This window comes from Anastrepha ludens, chromosome 2, assembly GCF_028408465.1.
Source record: "Anastrepha ludens isolate Willacy chromosome 2, idAnaLude1.1, whole genome shotgun sequence".
NCBI lineage: Eukaryota > Metazoa > Arthropoda > Insecta > Diptera > Tephritidae > Anastrepha > Anastrepha ludens.
The window spans coordinates 94,925,977-94,950,125 of NC_071498.1; the positions used below are offsets into that span (position 1 = coordinate 94,925,977).

Below are 24,149 nucleotides of genomic sequence, written 5' to 3' on the forward strand. Positions count from 1 at the left end.
TTGCGCTAAATACAATATATGACAAAATTTCACTGCAATTGAGTAACACAGGCGGTCGAATACATTGACCGCACGTCTCAAGCGACCGAAAAAAAATCAGGGCCCAAATGAGGACAGCTTTCTGGGGCTAAAGCGTAAAGCATACAACAATTTACAGCTGTGATTAAAATTTATTTATAAACATAATGGGTAGTGCATTTCTTACATTATTTGTATGCTGACAATCACCGAAAAACTGGGGAAATAAGAAATACAAAAGTCTCCGAATCACAGTTGATTACTACACTTTTCAACTTCTTTGAGTTTGACCCTAGAAATACAACTTGAAAGTAAGATAAACAAGTTTGTGTGTAGAATAAAGCAGCGAAAGATTTTATATACATCCATACATCCATACAGAAATACACATATGTACATAGGTCTTATAGATTATTGTACGTATGATTACTTGTAGATTGCTTGTATGTAGGTGGAGCAGTTTTGCCGATGAGTTGATGAGCGCATAATAATGTATTAATAAGCATTATATATTCCATAAAAGCTGAACTGCGCTGGATTGGGCGCGTGCGACGCAAACCACATTCGCGCATTGGCTCACGGTGTGAATTCAGATATAGTATGTAAATATAAATTTTTTATGTACTTTTCCGTAATAAGATCATTCATCAACAATACAATTTTCATTTCATTTACTCTGGTTTTTTGTTTTGTTTTATTTTGTTTTCAATTACATGTGCAGGTATATATTTTTAGGTATGTCTCAATTGCGACGCAATAATAGGCAATTTTAATACAGCTACATACGTATGTATGGATGTGTGTTAAGAAACTTTCAAATAATAAAATTTTTGCTACATTTTAGATATTTTATTTTAAATTTCCCTCCTTCCATTGCTGGAAATATTGTGCACACTGTTCGTGTAATCTCATAGGGTGTTGTGCTTTTTGAAAACTAAATATTTTTACTATCTTTTTCAGTATTTTAAATACAATTTCATTACTTTTTATTTTCTGTTTTTCTTTTCACAGATATCGAAACCCATCCCGCGTCACCAGTTTTCCCCCATTTACTTTTGGGCAACGGCAAAGATGCCAGCGATCCGAGTAGTGTGGGCGCCAATTGTGTTTTGAATGTTACCTGCCAAGCACCCAGCTCAGGACCTACGCCGGGACTTAAGTATAAACAGATACCTGCCAGTGATACACCACATCAAAATATAAAACAATATTTTCAAGAAGCCTACGATTTTATTGGTGAGTAAAGATACAATTTTTAATTTTTCTAGAAAATTTTGTGTTTCAAGTACTTTTGTATAACGAAATCGGGTTATGAGTCAAAATATGGAAAGTTTGTTGTGGTTGAAGAAACAAGAAAAATAACAAAAAACAATAATTAAAACTGGATTTTCAGTTTACATATTTTCAGCGATATCAAGGAGTAATTATTTCTAGCATATGTGTGCATATATATTATATATGTATATATTATATTTAGTATATATGTATAAATATAAAATATTCTTCGCTCATACATAAGATTGGGTAGAAAAAAAAGTTGCAAAGTTCACTTCTGTTTATAAAGCAAGGATTTTGGCACCATACAATTTTTTAATTTATTCTTCTAAACACCGTCGAAATGGTTTTTTCATCATAACTTGGCTATGTGTTATCCGATTTTCAAGAACTTTCTTTTATGGTGTCGAAATACTATCCACCTTAGCTTTCCTATATAGGCGGCCGACCCGGTCTAATGTGCATTTCTTCTATTAGAAAAAAATAGTCGCATAATCTTACAGAGTATTTCCTAACAAAATTTTGTGACTTCTGGTGCATGTTTATTTTACTATAAACGCAGAACACAAGCACAAAGTAATTGCTGGCGCAATATCAGGCACACAAATTTAGTTTGCGCATGTTTGATTGGAAATTTAAAACAATCAATACTTTTGAGTGGGAAATTATTCAAAAGTACTCATATCTGAGCCAGTTAAATTAAAAATGTTAATATTTCAATTGAATTATTTCTTCTGGTTCATAAAATTGAACCATAAAATAATTTGTTGCTTCCAACAAAAACAAAAAAAACTTGTGTTGATTTTTTTGTATACTTTAAAATTTATTTTCCTTGTAGTAAGTATAGATTCTTGTATCTATTAAAAGGAAAGCGTTTACTCTGAAAAATTCATATACATGCAGATGTATATATGTATGTGTGTATATGCCAAAATTCCAAATTTTCTTGTTTAGTCAATTAGTATTTTGCGTTTGTTTTTTTCTCTGGCTTAGTCATTTAGTTTAACATAATTTTTAATGCCTTTATTTAATATATAATTTTTCACAGCTTTAAGCAGATTTGTTTACTGTCCCACATAACATAACCATGGGATTAAAAAGTAAAATATTCCAACGAGGCTAATTTCAATGGATTTTCTTTTAGTGGTTTTTATACTTTGTGGCAAAATTTAAATAACTATTTTTTTTTTAGTTCTTGACTCGCAGTTGACGTCAATCGCTAGAGTTCTTTTTATTATTTTCCATTTTAAAATTTCCTTCTATTCTAATATTTTTTCCCTGGCCGTTACACGTGTGTGTTGCTATTATTTAATTACTTAGTACTTTCGAGCGGCATGACACAAATTTGTAGGTACGTATGTAAGTGCATACGTACATATATTTTCTCCGCTGATTAGCAGCTATATGGCCACTGACTTCGTATTTCGTCCCTTTCCACTGCAAATGTTTCCGTTGCATTTTATTATATTTAGCAATTGAAATTTGTTGTTTTTTTGTTGCTGGGTAGTCAAAAGTCGTCATCAGTTCGTCAAAGCGACGAAACCTTCAATTTTATTTAATTAGCAATATTTACAAGCAAGCTTTGCAGTTTTATTGTCTGTTTTTCTTTCGTCATTCCTGCAGCAAACGACAATAAAAGCTACTGTCTGACCGTCCAACCATGCAACCAATAAACTGGGAGTCTCTGCGCATCGCCTGTCGTGAGCATTGTTGCTGTCGCCAGCACCGCTGCAGTCGCCTTTGCCGTTCGTAACAGACAGTATGGCTCCTAGCGACACTTACATAAACACAAAATTACATAGATGTTTGTATATTTACCGGCCGACCCTTCAGACTGCAGCAAGTGCGCTTGCCATTGCAGACAGGCCAACGGTCCCCATGAGACGGAATGGCTGGAAAAAGGCTGACTAAATGGCAGCCTGGTTGCCTGGTTGCCTGGTTGCCTGGTATGGCTACGGCTAACATTGACAACAAGAGACGAGAGTCAACAGACGAATGTCAGCAGGAGACGAAGACAGTCGTTTGGAGGTGACTCAAAACAGTTTCGCGTGTATTACTTCATCGTTGACAGACGGCGTGCGAACTGCTGTTGACTTACAATAATTGTTATTGCTGTTTTTGCCGTTACATACATACATACATACATACAAATGTATGTGCAATATTTAATGGCTGTTGCCGCAAATCGTGTCGGCCAGCCGTTTGACGCTTTTAGGTACCTTTTTTCTGTGTAAATTTTCTCTATACTTATTTCCGTACATACAAATGCAGATATGAGAACATTTCGCCCGTCTGTAACACTTTTTATTCGCCCTTTTGTATCCTACATTTTCTACCTTACTCCTTGCGTTTATCGATAGCCCGCTTGCCTTCGAAATGACGCATCGACGCAAGGAAACACAAACAATGAGGCATCCCCTCTGCAACTGAATCAACGGTAACCACAAGCCTTCTTCCTGCATGTGTTTGTATGTACTTCGGTGACCAACTTTCTTCCGTTCTCCTCACACCGCACTTTTCTCGCCACTTATATGCATTTTTACAACGGCCCACTCATCCTCCCCTTTCCACCTTGTGTTGGTTGATCGTTGAGGAGCATGCTTCCTTTAATATAATATTTGTTTATATCGCATACACAATGATTAGTCATCCTCAGTCTGGCACACTCTCACTCTCTCGCTCACACACTTTTTTCGCTCTCACGCAACGAATTCGGTCAGAGGGGTTGGTACCCCTATATTTCATTGCTGTGTTTGCTTAACAACATTGTTTCAATTTGTGTTTCCTTGTTGTTGGTTTTTTTTGCGTGTTGTTGCACGCATTTTTGTTTTCGCCTACAACTCACCGCCTACTTTCGCCTACTACACACTTTTGTCCTCGTGGGCTTTTATGAACCCATTTACACGCACTGTAATGACAGAAAACAAAACAACCCTGTTGGAAAAATCTGATTCTTACCTTCCCCTTAAAATTAATCTCTTCTTTAAATAAATTGTCGTGGCCTCGACTGCTTGTTTTATGTAGTATGTGTGTGTATGCATATAGATATGGTTATCGTCGATAAACGTTAAAGGTTAGTGCATGACCCTATTAACATACCTTGCATCGAGGGTGCCAACTACTTTACATTTGTGAAGCTAGAGGAGCTGACAGCCAAACTTTTCATTTTTCGTTACCCGCATTCCGGTGCTTTAAGTTGTGGAAGAGTGTTTTGTGCTCCTCAGCTACAAGAACTACTCTACCAACTTACTACTACTTCCTCTTTGGCAGCTAAATGTTTGGCTCTTTTTTGTCTTCCTAACTTTTCTTTAGCTCTTTTATTATCTACAATGGTCAATCTGTCGGTTTTTAAACAGATGATTTTAATAGTTTTAGTTATTTTGCTCTGCGGTGCTGCCACGTATTCACTAGAGAAAACGGCCCTAATACTGAGATTCATTACTATAGTATTTTGCCAATCAAACGAAAACTGGCACTCCCTAGAACATCGATTTTTTAAATTTACCTGGTATGCACACCAGCGCTTCAATCTCCTTGTAAAGAAGTGTTCTTAACTCAATTCCATACAATAATAATTCACTAATTGCATATGAAAAAAAGGAATTAGAGCTAGTTATGTTTCTGACTTCACTAAAAAATTTACCAACTCGGCACCATTGTCTTTTTCTACCGGCAAGCTGGCAAATAAGAAAAAACAGTATATGAACAGCAACACATTTTCTCTAAAACTCCTTCATTCTGCATTCAGTCCAAAAATAACAAACAGCACCGCAACTGCTACCATTTTCATTATTTTCCGCCTTCTTATTGTAGTTGTTGTCGTTGTCACAACAGCTGCTACGAGCACGAATATAGCCTTTGGCGCTGCATATCCATATGTATCTATAAGTATATATGTATGGATGTAGCTCTGTTGGTAGTGACATTATTATTGTTCATCATCGTATTGGTGCTGATGGTGCTGATGATGAGGAGGATGGCGTTGGCGATAGCATTGATGATGAGTCATCGCCTTGCAATACGAATGTGGCACGGAAATCAGCCGCCCGCAGTTGTACCACCACCATAGAATACCTCTTTCCTTTATTATTATTATGACTTGTATTTTTTTTTTGTTCCTTGTAGCCATCGCACCGACATCTCCCCCCCCCGCTTTCGCTGCTTTTATTCGCCTTTCGGCTGTCATCGATTCTGTTTATTTTCGCTTTATTGCGTCGCACACTCAACCGCTAGTACGTCTGTCCCTTCTTTTGCCTGCGACCACCCATTTTTTATTTATTTGTTTGTCTGCCTTATGGCAAACTCCCCAACCGTTATCTTATTTATGCCTCCACCACCACCCATAATCATATATAGCGGTGGTTTATCGCCGTTGTTGGCCTCGCCAGCCTGCAGCGGCTGCTCATCTCCATATATAGTACATAAATACATACATATACATAAGTACATATAATATTTTTGGAGGTGTGCTGAAAAGTAGAAGAAGGACAGTGAGCATTCTTTTCTTACTCTTCTCACAAACATAAATTCTCTTCTTTGGCGGGACAACGACCGTATAAAACTAAAATGAACTACCTTGGGGCTAAATTGTTGACACGCGGCTTTTCTACTTTCCACTTCCTCACGCCACCTCTGCACCTCCGGCCAGTTATTTTCCCAGCAGCTATTCATAGCCTGCTTAGTCGCCTTCCTACATATGTACATCCAAACATGCTTGTATTCCTTTGCTTTTGCTTGTTTTTAGTAGTTTTCCGATTTGCCTCTCGCATTTTTTGCGTGTTAAATGTTTTTTCTTTGTGGGTTTGTTTTGGCGGTTTTACATAAACCAATGCCTGCGGCCATTAGCCCGGCTGGTCATTAGTTGCTGTTTCCTCCTACGATATGGCGATTTTATTTTATTCGAGGAATTTTTTTAATTTTATTGGTAGGTTTCACTAAAATATTCTCGTATGCTTTCGAAAATAGCCGAACTCTGGCATGAATAGTTTTCCTTTCCATTTATTACGATATTTAGTTCATGTATGTATGTGTCCTTTTTCCCTATTTTAGTTTTTATTATAACCAGTTTTCCCCATTATCCAGCTGCTAATGGCAGGTGCGTGCCGCTTGGAAGTATGTTTCCATTGCGTGTTTTATCTCTGACCCTTGTTTTACGTGTCCTTTTCTAATTATACCTGTTATATTCAACTGTTATTTCTAATGCGTGGGGAGATTGTGTCATTAACAATTTATTGAATACATACAAAGCGAATATTTTGGGTGCGTATCGATAAAGTTTCGTAATTGCTGAATCGTTCCTTAGTAAGCTTTTATATAAAAATTAAGTACTCGAGCTAAACTTACTCAAAATATTCCACAATTGGAATAATTATTCAATAAAAGAATATAAGCCATGCATACTTGGTGTTTCTAAGAGATATCTGTGGCAGGTTCTAGAAAATCCGTAGACTTCGATCTGCTATAACAATATAATTTCATTTTACATTGATTGATTTCCTGGAGATACTAAAATTGCTAAAAGCACTTGCCCATTTTAACTATTTCCGACTGAGATATGGTTGGTTGATTTTCCGGCCGTAATGATAGAGTTATACCCAGTACTTCGGAATGTAGAGTCCATTTTGGACCTGTCAAGGTAGAGAGTGCTAGCTTCCTTATCAACAACTTCACTTCCTTGGGATTAATTTTGGATGAAGAGTATGCCTTAAGGATTTTGTTGAAGTTTGGGTATTCTACCTTATTATATAAGTACATTAGTAGCCCCTAAAATGAAGAAATATAAAGGAATTCTTGGAACAGCAGTTTTTATTGTAGCATACGCCATTATCGCAGATTATACCTATTTACTTACGTACGCACTTAAACGCATTAGTCATTGCCCAGAATCACTCACCCTAATTTACTAAAATTACATACAATACATCTACAACTTTGCTTATGAAAGCCAGCTTAGTTCCACGTAGAGGCCAGCGTCCCTTTCATCCCCGCTGGCATATATAAACTCAATTGGGATTTTCTCAGATTTCCATACATTATCTTCTGCTTGTAGTAAATTAATTGAAAATTTCCAAAAATTACTACAAATCAACAGTAATGTATGTACAGTGAATGCTATTACGTGCACACAAACGAAGAACACAACAATAGCAAACACAAAACACAATAAATTCGCACACGGCACGAAACAATTATAATCTCATTCACTGACAGCCTGCTGGTCGGTCTTGCTGCATCCCACCAACCCACCAGATCCACCACCCAACACACCACAGCACACGTAAGCACATATGCACATACATAAGTCCCTTCTAAAACACGCTCACCAATACACACTTCATTCAAAACAGTTTCACACCGACAATTGCCTACAACCACTCTACGAGTACCTTTCTCCTGCACAACTCCGCCACCCCCTTTTCAACTCACACCAGTGCCATAATCGTCATCGACGTCAGCCCATGGTTATGTTTACCTCTAAAAGTACTATGTTGCCTCTTCTCATTATTCCTCAAGCCTTTTAAGTACAAACTGAAAAATTCAACAAAAACAACAATAAGAAAAATTAATGAAAGCAAGAAAATTTTTAAATGCTAACAACACACAGTAATACCTGGCAAATATGCGCATAAAGACGAATACACAGCTAGGTACATTTGAATAGCGGCGCTACGTACATACATATGCCTCAGTAAATATATGTACATCCACACATACATATATACGACGAGTAGTAGAACTCTCGACGTATCTAAGAGATTCGAGAGTGCGGGCGAAATTTCTCTCTCTACTTAACCGGCCCGATTGGGTCTGCTTCTGGTGAAGCAACAGCTATAATGGCCAAGCAACAATAACAACATGACAACAACGATCATAAGTAAAGAATCAACAAAAGCAATGGATGACTGGCTGACTGACTGCGACTTCCCTGCGTACAATTCCCTGCCACACTCCAAGTCAAAACACCAACAACAACAGCGTCAACAACTCGCCCTGGCTGTTTGGTTGAATGACTATCTGGCTGCCTGACTGACTGACTGACTGCCTCGTTCGCTGCCGGCTGCTGGCTGGTGGTTTGCGGCTGTCGACTGCCGATGACTCATCATCATCCATTTCGTTTTTATGCCATGAAATTTCTGAAGCAATCGCCGTGCGAGTAAATATAAATGTTTACAAATACATACTTGCATATATATGTATGTACATTGTTTATATGGCGTTGTGTTTATTTTTGTAGCACTTATTTGCGTGTGTGCATGTCGTTGATGTAATATATGTGTACATGTGTGCATTCTGACGTTTTTGCCTCGTCTATACTATAGCAATTATTATTAAAATTTCTTCCTTAATATTTTAGTAGTAATATTTTTATGAATTTCAGTCAATGCGCATGCTATTTTCATTCATATGCGGAGTAAAATAACTTCAACAAGCCAGCATAAGTATTTACCTACACACATACATATGCATTTATATAAGTATAAACAATGAAAATATTGGCTTGACTTGAAGTAAGAAATGTTTGAGCACGCAAAACGACTTACGCCCTAAAATACCAAGCAATTCGGCCAAAAATATCTAACAAAAGGTTAGCTGCATGCAATTTTTTCGTTATTTTAAAATCTTTTTAATTAGAAACAAGTAATCGGCCGCTTTGCTCTACATTTTTTTATATATCTATACTTGTTTTGTTTATTTTTTTCATTTTCTAAGTTATTTATACCATTGCGTTGCTGCAAATAACTTATAACTTAACTTATATAAAGGCTTGGGAAATTTTAAATAAGAGAAGAGCCAAATTTATCGTTTTCACACAACATACTTGAATTTAATATTTACAGTTTCCTTGGCTTGAATCTCCTACGAGTACGAACACGAGTTTATTGTTTTGAATAATCTCCATATTTTAATTTAATTTTACGTAATAAATAATTCGCTCTGACATGAATAATTACTTCTGTGACTACTTATGAATGTATTAGTGACTTCATGGTTTTATATTGAGATATTTGTGTGAAATATAAAAAAATCTGCAGAGTCCGAGTTCGCCTGATGCTTAAAAAGAAACAGTGCCACACATAATTCGCTAAATAATGAAACTTAAACTTTATTTCTAATTTCATGTACAAAATTGAGTTACTTAATGAAGAGTTAATATTTAAATAATGAACTTTGTGATTTTCGGAATTTTCACTTCGAAGTTTTCATAATTAATTTGTATAGCCAGAGTGTCATTTTACGCAGCCATAATAATTGGTTGATAGCTTGCCCACTTTCGAAATGCTTCCTAAAATATTATTCATGCTACAATCTTTAGTAATTTGAGGAGCTTAGTGAACTCAGGTTTCTAGAGATTAGGAACCGTATAAAATCACAGTGAGTACAAATTTGTCTTAGGGTAATAAGGCTGAATTATAAGTCACATAAAGAGCGCGGAGCCTAAGCGATTTCCAAGAGCATCCACCTAACTTCAGTTAAATCACTCATTAATAAAATAATTATTTTCATAAATAGTCCATATGTTGCATGTTTTCTGCCTATAGTTGCGGTTTGAATTTTATAAAAAAAAATTGTTTAGTCTTTTTTTTAACTTTGCATTTAACGCTAGTACTTTATTCCAACTTTTTCCACAGTAGCCCTTAGGGAACAAAGTATAATCATATTAATTTTTTTTTTACTTTTCGATTACATTTTAGTTTTAAATTTTTAATTTTCACATTGCAAGTATTTACAAAATAATTATACTACCTTATGTCCTTGTCTGTTTTTGTAACGGTTTTTTTCAACAAAATGTTGATATTGGCTTATTACCTTATTCATAATTGAATTGAATAAATAGTTTCATAAGAAAAATTGTATGCGATTTTTGATTATAAATTTCTTTTTTGGAAAATTAGTACAAAATTTCTGTGTTCGAAAATTAGTACACAATTTGTATGATTTTCACTTATTGTCTTATTAAAAACTTAACAATTTTACTTCAATTTTGACAATTCGTAGCTAATTTTAAGCTTCTAATTTAATAAATATTTTAAAAAAATATTTACGGAATTTTATGATTTTTTCTTATTATCTTATTGAAAGATTGGAAACTTTACTTCAATTTTATATTCAATTTTTAATATTTATAAATATACTTTTTTTGTGTGGTTGCCATTTTATGTGCAATATTTTTATGATTAATATTTGTTCTAAACATTTTTTGAAAAAATGTTACAACTCTTCTTTCTTTTTCTTTCTCTTTACTGTTAGAATTTTACAAATTTTTATTTTCTTATTGAAAGATTGGGGTTTTTATTTATTTTTTATTTATATTTCAGTTATGTTTCTTGTTGTAATTCTTCTTTAGCAAAATTTTTCTTTCCAAAATTTATGCAAATAAGCCATTAAAAATCCATTTTCTTCCAAGCCCATTGTTGTCGTCAGAAATGTAATTATTCATATTAATTTGATACTTCATTAACTGTTTGCGTATGTGTTTGTTTTTTATTTTATTTTTTTTATTTTCATTTTTTTACTTTTTTTCTATGCCGTACTTTCAACTGCCATTTGCCGACTCATTCATTCAACAATTCATTGATTTCTTTATATTTATCCATTCACGCATTTTGCTTACGTGCTATCACTTAGCTATGGTGTGAAAACAGATTTTTTTTGTACTACACATTTGCTGGTTCACACACAACTACCTACACCTCTACATACTTGCGTGTGTACTTGTATTCACCAAATATACCAAACCATATGTATCTTGCGTTGGTTGGGTGTGTTCGTCTTTCTTCCGTCAGTCGTTCTTGTCTAGACTGTAGTTTGTTGGTTTTTTATAATTATTAAACATTTTTCATTTTATATACAACTTACTCTTACTGCGCTACATAGCCTTTTTTATATTTTTATTTTCCATTTCTGTCTTCGCACTGCCCACCTGTTTCCGCCACTTCCACTTTGGACATTTGCTTTACGCTAACAAAAGATAATAGTGACGAATAGTGTGTTCCCTGTTTCGAGTGCTGCTCTTCTTCAAAATTCAAACTTAAATAATTTAGTAGAGCTTTTGTGTAAAATCTGGCACTTGACCTAGAAAATTCCAACAGCGGACGAACTTGATTTTTGTAAATTGCTAGTGGTTTATCTGATGTTTAGTAAGTTGCACTACAGACGGTTTTGGTACGATCTTTAATTTCTGAGATGTGGTCAATTTATGATATTCTCTCTAAAACTTGCGCACTGTTATCTACGAGTATAACTCTTTCACTTACTCACATTTTTTCTGCGTCCGCTCTCTCATTGTTTCTTCTACTTCACGTCTTTTGTACATTAATGTTCATACATTAATAGCCTGTCTTACTTTTTATTCTCGATTATTTTTATATGCTTTTTCTTCTTATTTGTATTCTCATAATTTTAAAAGCTAGCTGTAAATTAATCGGCGTATCTAATTGCTTCAAAGTTGACCTTTTTCGATGGCCCGCTGACATCAAATCGTTGCGAAAGGGGGTTGTGATTTCTACACATTTTTGATAAGCACGTGATAATCACATAGAAGCAAATGGAAAAGTTAAATTTAAAGTCAAGAAAATAAATACATATGAAAATACAACAGGAATGAAGATATATATATATAGTATATGGAAGTTTGAGCTCGAGTTCACTTTTACGAAGGGTGTAGATTTATACTATAACTACTTATACAGTCAAGCCAAGCTTAAGCTAGAAAGTATGCTTCACATTTTTTCTGGCATGTGTGTCCGTTATCAAGTAAAATGATAAAATTTATTTTTGTGCTGTGTAACGGTACTACTTTATACATGTAAATATGTATAATGAATATGGATTATCTAGTCCAAATTAAGTAATGAATTTAAATAAATGAAACAATAAAGTAAAAAAATAATAAAAAAATAAAATATGAGAAAAAAATAAAATAAAATATGAAAAAAAATAAAATAAAATATGAGAAAAAAATAAGTTATAAGAAAAAAATAAAATAAAAATCTGCTGTCAGAGAAAGGAAAAACACCTGTTTTTCAACTCTTTTTGTTGCTAAAATGTATACATTCCCGTGTCCCCGTACGAAAAGTATTTTGTTAAATTTTTTCCAACTTTGCTGAAATCATACTTTCCTTGATACGTCTGGCGACTGCTTAAGTTGCCTCTTCACTACTTTTAAGAAGAATTATAGACATACGAATATGTACGTGAAAGCATTTAAACTGCTAAACTAACTACGAACATAGTAAGTAAGCAAACGTATGTATATTTAAGTAAAGTATATAAGTGCATTCTTACACAAAGGTTGTTTTTTTTTGTGTATGACACTATGCGAACACTTTTTCCAAGAAAGAAAAGACGCAGTTTTCAAAACGTTTTTCTTAAAGTTTTTTATACATACATAGATATTTAGATGATAAGAAGATAAGCTGACAACAAAGTAAAAAAGATAAGATACTTGGGGGGAAAGTAGCAAAAGGAAAGTAACAGCGTTCGAAATGTATGTATAGGCAGTTTGCTTGAATTTGCCTTTCAAAGAAAATTAAATAAATATTTAATGGAGGAGTAAAAAAGTAAATATATATTGTACATACATATGTATATTAAGATTTTTGATGCCTATATAAAGAGAAAAGTTAGTTTAATGCTATTGACAAAAAACTACTAGCTCGTCAAATATGCATAAGAATATCAAAAAATACCCAAACAGTACACTGTGGAATTCTTGATGTGAATTTTTTGTAACAAATTTATGGAAATTTTCATTCGAAATTGTAATTAATTGTGGTATTTACATGGAAAAATGGCCAATAGACAATTTCTGTCACAATTTACCCAATAGTTGAAGTGTCAGTGAACGCATCGTGTCCTTTAGACCAAAACAGGACGCCGTTTTGAGCTTCGGCAATAACAGTAAATGCGCAATGGAGAGTTTTTTAAGATATTGTGGTTTGAAAAATTGTATATGATTGTAAATGTAAAAAAGCTTTTTCGTCATTAGTCGTTTTCAAGTAATATTTACAGTAGTCTTAAACTCCTGAAGGCCGCCCTACACAATAGTGTTATAAGACATAGTGGAATTCCTGAACCGATTTGTTTCTGTTTTGCTGTGCACTTTTTAAAATACATACATATATACTGCAAGAGTATTGAAACATTTTCGGAACAAATAACTATCAATTTCGTGACACTATTAAGTTAGCTTTAGAAGACAATCATTTTCTTGAGTAACTAGAAATCATAACTCTGGTATGTGCAACAAGCTGCACGTTTGGTCAAAGAATATTCAGCCCTTGCGGGATAAGTTTTTCGCCTGCTTCGAAGATCTTTTATATTTCGACGGGGTCATTCATTACTGTTTCTTAGATAAATATTATTCACAATAAATATTTACTACTACTTTTTGCACTAAGCACCACTTATTTACCTTCACGTACTAATTGTTTTTTTTTTCTTTTTGATAACTATTTTTTATTTACGCAAATTAGCTTCTTCTACGTACACCTTTACTAATACAAATTTCATCTAATGACAGCAGAGGTGTTGATTATCACTTAAGTACTGATTAGATAAGAAGCAACAAAAAGAAGTTTAGAATATTGTTTGATTCATTCATATATGGATATGTACCTTTCAGTTACTTTTCGTCTCCCTGTTTTGTAATAATTCTTTTTACGAAACCATAGCAACAATGAATTTTCCCATTTATTTATAGCAATCCCGCGAAAAGCCAATTATTCACAGAAATGATGAAATCATAATATAATCTGAACTTCATCAAAAATAAAAAAAAAAATTATAAGACTAATTTGCTTGGAAATTCATATTTTCATTTCCAAAATAGCAACATCACAATGCGGATATTTGAGGGCGTGTGCACAGATAGTGGTATAACCCTATGCTCGTATGTCTGTTTGTATATAAATATTTTATGTACATACCATAACGTATTTTTAACGCATTTGTCATCGCGCTAAAAATAAACGCTGTTGTGTATCGAAAAGTCAGAGAAATTTTAAGAAAGCAAAGGAATGTGCGATATCAATTTATGACCCAGGAATTCCAAGAGATGTCGTATATGTAAATATATTTGCGTGGTCCTCGGTCAGCTTGACGAGTTAACCGCATTGATGCTCACCCACATACGTTCATACATTCGTATGTAACTGCAAGTAGATGTACAATTCATGCCTCAACAATTTAAAATATAAACAGTTTATTATAAGTCATAAATATGTAACAGACGCGTGAGATTGTAAAAATTCCAGCCTCCCGCAAATTACGGCGAAACGTTTTCTTTCATCTACAACTATATGGATGTATGTATGTATGTGTATAAGTCATTGACGTTGATATCACCCTGCATTTCGCAGTAGAGAGTAAACAATTCAAAGACGACCAGACTTCTCTAAGCGGGAAAGCCACAGCCTCGAGCACACGAGATTCATTAAATTTTATGGCGAATTTGTATAATTCGCAGTTTTTGTTTACATTAGCATGAGATCACAGCGACGAGATTTTTGTTGTTGCTGCTGTTGTCATTGTTGACAACTCACGGGAATCCATTCAGCCATTGAAGCGTGCAAACAACGATCAAGCTGTCAGTCAGTCAGTCATTCATCAAAGTAAAACAATTGTTAGGTGTGTGTACGCATGTGTGTGTGTGTGACTGCTTGAATCGTTAGCGTGTGCGCAGGCGCTCCCTGTAAAGGCGCGCGTTCCGCGTTTCATTACGGATGAGTCACCATCAGCCGCAAAGCCACCCGCTAAACATGAAAGTGAAGGTTTATTTTTGGTTTATTTCTTTTATTTATTTATTTAATTTTTTTGTGAGATTTTATACAAAAACTTTTTAATCTGAACTGCATGAACTTCGCTTGAGTACTTTTGGGGATATCGCATTTAATTTATTGTCTAATTACTGCGTTCGAATGCACCGCATCGCCACGACGGCGATGACTCGCTAAAGTTAACAAAAAATTAATTTTTTGCATTTTTGTTTTACATTTGAATATTTTTAAATTTAATTGCTTAGCTTTGCATGCATTCCATTTAACAAGTTTTTATATCAACCCAAATGATCCAATCAACTGCTGGAGTGCGCAAGTTGAAGGTCAATCAACGAAATATCAGAAGCTGTCTCATACTAGCTTCAAAATAATTTTTTTCTTGTTTGCCGAAAACCGCAAAACGCCAAAAATCGATCACTTCCAATTGACAGTGTACTTTGTTCGCAGTCAGTCGCAAACGCGACTACTGGATGGCAGAGCAACTCATTGTTGTTAATGGCAACTGACTACCTTCTCTCCCCTAACGCTTGTTGCTGGGATGCCACTTGCTGAGTGAAGGCTGCAAACTGCGCGTGCGCACCGTAGTGACCACTTGTATTATTATTATATTATTATTTTTGTTTTTTTGTTTTCTGCGACTTACTTGTTTTGAGTTCAATTCACTTGAATGAAGTGGAAACTTAAAGTTCGTTTGAGGCAAGCGCGCACTTGAACTTTGTTGGTGGTGGAGGTGGAGCCATAGCGTTGGCGCCCTCAAAAGTTTGACATGAATCATTGGCAAAGCTTGCGATTTATTTACTGTTTCTGTTGATTTTCATCGTTTTTATAGCTTTTGTTTTATTCTTGCTTTGTTGATCACCACTTATCACTCAACCTCACGCATAAATACACAGTCGACTGTTGGCAAGTTTGCAACCGCAATAAATATTGTTTGGTCAATGGCTCGTCAATAACAAACGCTGCTCACTCGTTCATGTAGTGGAAAAATTATTATAAATAAATTGTTCTCTAAAATTAGGACCTCGTTATATGCAGGTATAAGGTTATAATAGCACATTGGTTGCCTTTAAGTATGAACATCATCCTAAAAGTATGCAAAGATGTAGTGTTTTTCTTCAAAGTGCAACACATTCGGTTTTCAAATTGCATTTTCTTATAAATACAACACTGGAAATCGGAATCCCAACTAATTTCGGGACTGATTCGAGATTAAATGGCTTAATATTGTCAAAATTTATAAATGTAATACAAATTCTTTAAATACAAAAAAATAATAATTTTGTAACTAATGTGCAATATTTTAGCCAAGCTACAAAATTTAAAGTTCATAAAGATTTCTCCAACTTCACTGTAGATCGTATTTGTCATTGCGAGAAACTATCTTCTGCATACTCCACTATTCTCTACCTTACTCATTCAACTAACTTATACAGTTGTATGTACATATGTATGTACGTGCTCACACGGCTTCTTTGCATAATGGTGTGAGTTTCGATCGGTTGGTGTAAATTTGCCTGCTGTTGGTAACCACTTCAGCGCCTTTTCGCACAATTCAGTCATCTACCTATCTCCACACAGACTTATGTATGTTAGGTATGCTTGTTCATCGGCTGGCACCTGCTTCATTGCATCACTGTTGTTGTTATTTTTTCATAAAATCTTCACTTTACTGACTTTACGGTTTCTATGCTTTTAACATTTGCCATTCGTACGTTTTCATTACTAATGCCACTTTGCATCTTGTCTCTCTTGAGACAACCAAATGTCGAAAAAAGCGTCAGTGCCAAAATTAAGCTGCTGCCAAAACGTGTTTCGGCCATGACTTATTCAAAAACAAAAAAAACTAAAAAATCTGAAGTAAACAAAACAGTGAGATTAAAAACCACGCAGTAAAGATCAAGCGAAGTAAGGAGCTTGGAGAAGAGCAGCCGTTACTCACACAGTAAAAGTATAAGTAAATCGCTGAGGCCATCGAGTTAGCGTGGATTAAATGCTTTATTTTGTTAACTCATTTGTTTACGCTGACGAGTGGATTTTATTGTGAAAGAGGGAAGAAGAAGAATAAACGTGCTCACAAAAATAGCAATAAATTAAGAATAAAAAACAATTAAGCCAATGAGTCAGCGCCGTATATGACTTGAAATTTATTTAAAAAAAGAAAATAAAATACTTAGCTCGCAATAAGCATACAAAAGTTTTTAAAATAAACCTACGCATGCCACAAATTACATGCAATATGTACGTACATATGTACGTGCGAGTATGAGGAAACGCTAAATACTATGACGTGTAAATGGCGGGCAGATAGCGCCAGCTGAAGGACATCGGCAGAGTTGGCGGCATAGACAGGCCAGCAATAAAACTGAAATATTGTATATTTGTGTGTAAAATTAAAGTGGCAGCATCTGAAAGTGCGTGTCTGCGTCATGCTTGTGTGTCGCACATGACGCGTCACACATCCTCACCTCTGGCTGCTATTTAGTGGCCAGCTGCTAGTGTTTGTTTGCCTTTATGCGTCAGTCGGTCAAAGTAGCGGCGACCTGTTGTTCGCGATCGCCAATTGCTAGCACCAACAACAAAGTCAAAACGTATTTACACTTAATTTTGTAGATATGTCTGTTTTTATGTGTGTATATATGCATCTTTACAAAGTAGACAGCTCATCGCCTTACTAACACTGATAAGCAAACATCTGTATGTGCTTGTTCGTATTTTTGATATGTTGCAGCTGCAAGTGAAAAGTACATGCATAGCGTGCGCTAAGAGTCATCCCCAAAATATTCTTAATCATCACGCTCAATTAAAACACACACGCAAATGCACATAAACATAAGATGAGAAATGAAAAAGACTTAAAGAATTCACGAAATCGAAACTGAAAGGCGCAATATTCTCGAATTCAACAACACTTGGAGAGATGACACTGCAACACGTCATCGGTGGTGCAACAGCCGTTTAGCTGCCAGCCAGTCCTTGCGTCATCCAAAATCGTTGCATTCTTTATTGTCGTCGTGATGCTTGACATTTCACGGTGTGACAGAATACATACATATGTAGCTAATAAGTCACCTTGATTAAGATTACGCATCGCGCACAATTACGCATAGAGCACAAAGTCATACAAGCCATTTGAAAACTCACAAATTAAAAGTGACAAAAGGTAATGGTGTGCACATACCAAAAATTCCATTACAATGACAATCTCGCCAGTGCCGCCGAAGCCGCCGCCGCCACCCACCATTTGTTCACTGGTAACTTGTCAATATTCATCACTCATGTGAACCGTTTATTCAATATTTACTTCCGATGCGTTGTCGCCGCTGATTTGTTCATTCATATCCAGCGCTGAGTGTGAGTAACCCAATCCAGTCAGTTGCGCGTGCGCATCATGGCACTTCCTTTTATAGCCGCCATTAAGGCTTTTTGGTGGCACTTAATCATCGATTAGTAATTATTTTGTTACTTATTGTATTGTAATATGTTTTTTTTTTAAAGAAACATTGAAAACACATGAAAGAAACGGTGAGCCGCAGGCGTGTGAAAGTGAATTTTTCCACGTCACTGCGCAAATTAATGGGAATCGACTTATTATGCGCCAACTCACCGGCATTTTTTGTGCATTAACTTAGCAAAAACTGAAATAAAATCAAATCCTATGCTGACTAATTCAAGTACTGGTTCGGGTAATTACTAGAACCAGGCACTTAACGTGTAATATTTTTCTATGTATTTTCTCATGCGACCTAGCGCTTTGCAATACTTTTTCACGATTCGATTTTGTGCTACAAATTTTCTGCCAACCAATTTCCTCTGCCTTGGCTGACATAATAAATCAGACGCTCAATCGGGTTTTTTTTTTGTTTTTTTAGATTTTTCTCGTTTTTTTTTTGTATGTTTTTTGCACATGCAAAATCATAATTACGATTGCCGATAGGCCACACCGCTAAGAAAAACAAAACTGCAACAACAAAAAATATTAAAAAAATTGTGCAAATAAATCCAAAATTGTTGTGGAAACACCAGCAGAAGCAACAAAAATATTGAATTCAATGAACGCATAGATTTTGCCAAACAATCGTACATACATACAAACATATTTACTTTTGCGGCCATTAATACTCAACACTTCAATGTTTTGGCAAACATTATGAGTCAGCAATGTTATTGCTTCTTTATGCCTGCATACACACATACATATCTATGGGTATGTGAATAGTTCGTATTGTATTAGCGACACTCTGGCAAGCAGACAGTATGGCAGTCATTTAATGTATATGCATATGTACGTATGTACGTACAAATGTATTGTACATAGTAAGGAAGTCAAACAGTTAGATTTGTTTGAAAGACAATCAGCCATAGCCCTCAGTTTTTTTTTTTTCGTTTTTGTTTTTTAAACACATGCTTGCTAATATAGTTGTATGTATGTATGTAAGTACACCTATGTACACTTGCATGTGCATGGACTAATGTTGCCTTATATGGCACACCCCTCACGACGCGTGAATCACACACTTCCAAAGCCTTTTAACCATTTTGCTATTTTGTCACATAATTTTAAAAATACAAGGTGGCGCAAAACTAATCATCACATTTTGATTTTGAATAACTTTTTTATTACATAAAAAAAATATTTTGAGTGATGGAAATCTTCATTTTGCCCTTTAAGCGCTGCATTGGCTGTCTGTTTGTATGCTGCGGCGGTCGAATTCTATTTGCAAAAATTATAAATCTTTCGACAGGGTAATTAATTGTGCGTCACCTTGTATATGTGCTTATGTATTTGTACATACATACATCCATATTATACAGGTGAGTACATTTGGGAAAAGAGTGTGCGGCGAATTATAAGGAGCTTAAGCGCCATACCCTTTAGAAAACTCATATTTGTAAGCAGAGATTTTTGCATAGTTGGGTTGGTCAACAAAATTTATGAAAATTATTCTGTATTACTTTTTTTGAATGACGAAGTACACACATAGTATATTTGTCTTTTTACAATGGTGGCACTATTTTTCAAGCAATTTTTTTTTAAATAAAACCATAATTATACAATATATAAAACCTTTCAAATTTTGTAGAACATTAACAAATTATTTATTTAATTAATTTAAAATATTATCACCAACATTTTCAGCTTTAGAAGAATTCTGGTAATGCAATTTTGTTGCTCATTCAATTTTGGAAATTATTTTTGAAATTTTATAGATTCACATTGAGAAGCCTACAGTTTGATGCCACCTCTGACTAGTTGATGATTTTTGTGAGATATTTTTTCGCGGCAGTGACTGCATTCGGCGGAGGTTTGCAGAGAGACGGCCGTTATTAAAACAAAATCAATTTTTCCATTGTAGCCACTTGTCATGAAAATATTTTATACAAAGGCTGGTTGGTGTCAACAGCAGATGGAGCCCAACTGGGCAAGCCAGAGGTCTCGAGCTATTGAACTGAAGTAAATAAATATTTTTATATTTATAAATCTCTCAAAGGCTCCTCACTATTGCCCTGCATTCTAGTCTGCGTCAATCGCAAGCATAAAGATATGACAGGTTATTTCTGTAATTTATCTAGCGCTACCCCCGAAAGTACTAGAAATACTGTCAGGTTCCATGAGTTCAAAATAAATACACACAGAAGCCCTTCGATTGAATTATTAAAAATATACCAAAAGTTAAGCAATGTAATAAGCTTTGCTGTTGTTGTATTATGTTGTCTTTAATGTTTTTTTTTTCTATTTCTTTCCATTTAAATTTTCTTCAGCGTATCCGTAAGTTTTCAAACAAAAAAATGTTTCGCTCATTTATTTAGAACACAGAGATGATACATAAAAAAAATTTCTCATAAGCCTCTTTGAACTCCAAAACTTATTTAATCGCACTTATTAAACAAAGGCGGCTACAGTAGCCGAATGGGTTGGTGCGTGACTACCATTCGTAGTACATAGGTTTGAATCTTCGAATGAAGTAATAGTTGTTTTCTAATAGCGGTCCCCCCTCCGAGTGTATTTCTGCCATGAAAAAGCTCCTCATAAAAAATATCTGCTGTTCGGAGTCGGCTTAAAACTGTAGGTCCCTCCATTTCTGTAGCAACATCAAGACGTACACCACAAATAGGAGAAGGAGCTCGGCCAACCAACTAACAGAAGTGTATACGTCAGTTATTATTATTTTTTTTTTTTTATATTCCATTTCATTTAAGCGTCGCACTTTAATCGCAACCTCATTGGCATACGAATGGCTTTGGCGCTTGCAACTCGTAGCTATTTCCTAGTAAGCTATTTAAATATAAAATTGATTTCTTACAATTCCATATGCATTTCCTCTCAGCTGTTTTTGTAAATATTGTATTATACAATCTTACATTCTGATATATGCATTATGTACAATATATAACTATGTATATATCTGTGTACTTAAAATATGATTTCCATAATACATACTCCATAATCATTTATATGGTATACCCATATGCCTAAAGACATAGATGGAGTTGGTAAATATTTTATAAAAAAAAATATTATCAGCGAAAATTTAATACAATTTAAATTGTGATCTAAATTGTACATATCATGGCACAGAAATACATACTCATGCACGTATATAAACAATTATAGCAGCGCGACAATTTTTTTTTTTTGTTTTTAACTCAAAATTGTAAGCTTTATACATAATTATAAATTATAAAAAATTCCACAATTTTCTTAAAATTTCAAATTTTTTAGTTCGAATTTGCAAAAACATTCCGGATGTGCAGTTTTGTAGCCAATTCAATTTTGGTAGGGGAGAATGGGGAGTTGTGAGACATTGTTACCGTTCGGCATTATTCATTTGTTTACATTCGATTTTAAGTGTCAACAAGTGTTCTCGATGCGATCTCACTTTTCAGCTAGCATTGGTCATATTTACACGCATTCGACGCGTCTCTCCAGTTACTGTGTTTTGGAATTTCTCGGAAAGTTTTTTTCATCATTTGTTTTGCGATACATTCGATCAGTTGTTGAAGCAAATTGCAAATGTTAATATATACAAATTATTAATTGTCCTATTAGCTTTGAATTTACACATTCACATAGGCATGAACGTTCAATGTGTTTATGACTACGCGGCCATTTATAAAAAAAAATGATTTGGGAAGTTGTAAGACAACAAATGTGGGGAGTTGTGAGACACCATTTCTTTCGACGTTTTAACGCATCTGTCATAAGTACCTCGCAATATTCATGCATTGCTTGTATATATATCATGAAATTTTTCTGCAAATGCCGAAAAAGTTAAGCAGAAACAACTCCATTCATTGCAATGTATGCGATCGAGCTGTGCACCTAAAGTGTGCCAATTTACGAACTGGTTATTATACATGTTCTCACTGCGAATCATCAGATTGATAGCATTGCATTTTTCATACACTTTTTATAACAATTGTCTTTTCTTTTTTATTTTTCATCTTAATAAAGAACTAACAACTAAAATAAGTCATTTTTATTGATTTAAACCATGGTGTCTCACAACTCCCCACATTTTTGTATTATGTATTATATTTTATATGATTATATACAATTTTAATTTTAAGGAAAATTGTAGTTTTGTTAAATAGGCTATACCAATAGCTTCCAGTATTCATTGACTAAAGATTCCATCGTTGACATATGCAGAATATTAAGATTTTGAGTAATACGGGTCCAAAAACAAAACCCGTCTCACAACTCCCCATTCTCCCTTACAATAAGATGTGCGAATGAAGTGTCTCAAAATTCGCTTTGATTCCTGATAATTTTTTTGCATTCGGGCTTGAGCATTTTCTTTCATTCTTCCTTTTATTGCAATAACCTTATAGAGAATTGTACAGGATCTGAAGAATTGGTTTAAAGGGATCATGCGGTGTGTTTGTCAAAAACATTGAAATTTTTTTTAGCATAATTAGTTCCTCAGTATACCACAATATGTATGTAAAACGATTTTTCGAAATTCTCATCCGTGAATTATGATTAATCCATTTATTTCGGCAATTATTTGTTTGCCTTGATTTGAATTTTTTCACTTCTAACTTAACACTCACTTTTCTTTACGTATTAAATTTATTCTAAGAGTGTCTAGACAAAATTGTAAGTCGCAAATATTGAAGATGAAAATGAGAATCTTAAATTGTTTACTAATAGTGTCAAAGAAGGAACTACAAGCAGCTGACGGAGCAGAATTTTTTTTTATCTGTAGAATTCAAAACTTTTGACCTGCATTTTTTCTGGACTTTCTAAATAACAGCTAAACTTGTGTGTGTATATTTCCAGTTACTAGTAGTCTCTTTTACGCGAATTTCGCTTAAGCCTTATTGTTGTTGGTATTGTATCAGTCTAAAATACTCGTTGCTTGCTATACGCAATAGCATTTGAAGTAGGTGGATCCGATTGAAACAACAAATAGTTTTATTTAAGAAAATATTGCAACTACCCTTGGCACAATATTCCTGATAGGATTGCTAAAAACAGAACCACCTTTATAAGAGTATGACCAACCAATTCATGTATGAGTAACTGTTACTCTGTCATTACTACTGTTACTTTGACATAACTATTTGTCCTAAATATTCGTCGCACCGATCGTTCGTTGATTAGCTGTATGCATGGAGTTCTATACTCTGCATTACTCGATAGGTAGTGGGTATTTCACAATTATTTCATAAAAATGTTGGATGAGTGGTGTCACCTGTATTGCTAATGTAATATTACTTGTACACATATAAAAAGGGTATGCGTGCAAGCTTATAGCTTCATGGTATAATATCTATAGATTTTTATCTGTTAAATGTAGCTAATTGTATATTGAGTGATAGTGTATACATATTGCCTTATTCATATCTAAGTATATATGTATATATATATATGTATATAGGTAGTAACAAAATCGAACATTAAAACTCAAAACGCTGGTACTACTCAATTAGCTTAATGGCAAATTTCGTCAATTTCATCGTTGTGGACAAACGAATTAAGTATTGTGATATTCGTAGTTATCTTATTTTGATGTCTGCATTTTAATCTACTTATACGAGTATGTATGTACAAGGTGGCGCAAAATTAATCAT

At 34.5% G+C, this 24,149-nt stretch overlaps 1 protein-coding gene across 1 annotated transcript in view; it reads left to right on the plus strand.

Annotated features, from left to right (window-relative positions):
- Positions 1–24,149, plus strand: part of LOC128854801 (tyrosine-protein phosphatase vhp-1) — a 53,912-nt gene that overhangs the window by 20,445 nt on the left and 9,318 nt on the right. Inside the window, exon 3 of the mRNA XM_054089203.1 lies at positions 1,030–1,254. Coding sequence (XP_053945178.1) covers positions 1,030–1,254 — 225 coding nt within the window. The remainder of the gene's footprint in view (positions 1–1,029; positions 1,255–24,149) is intronic.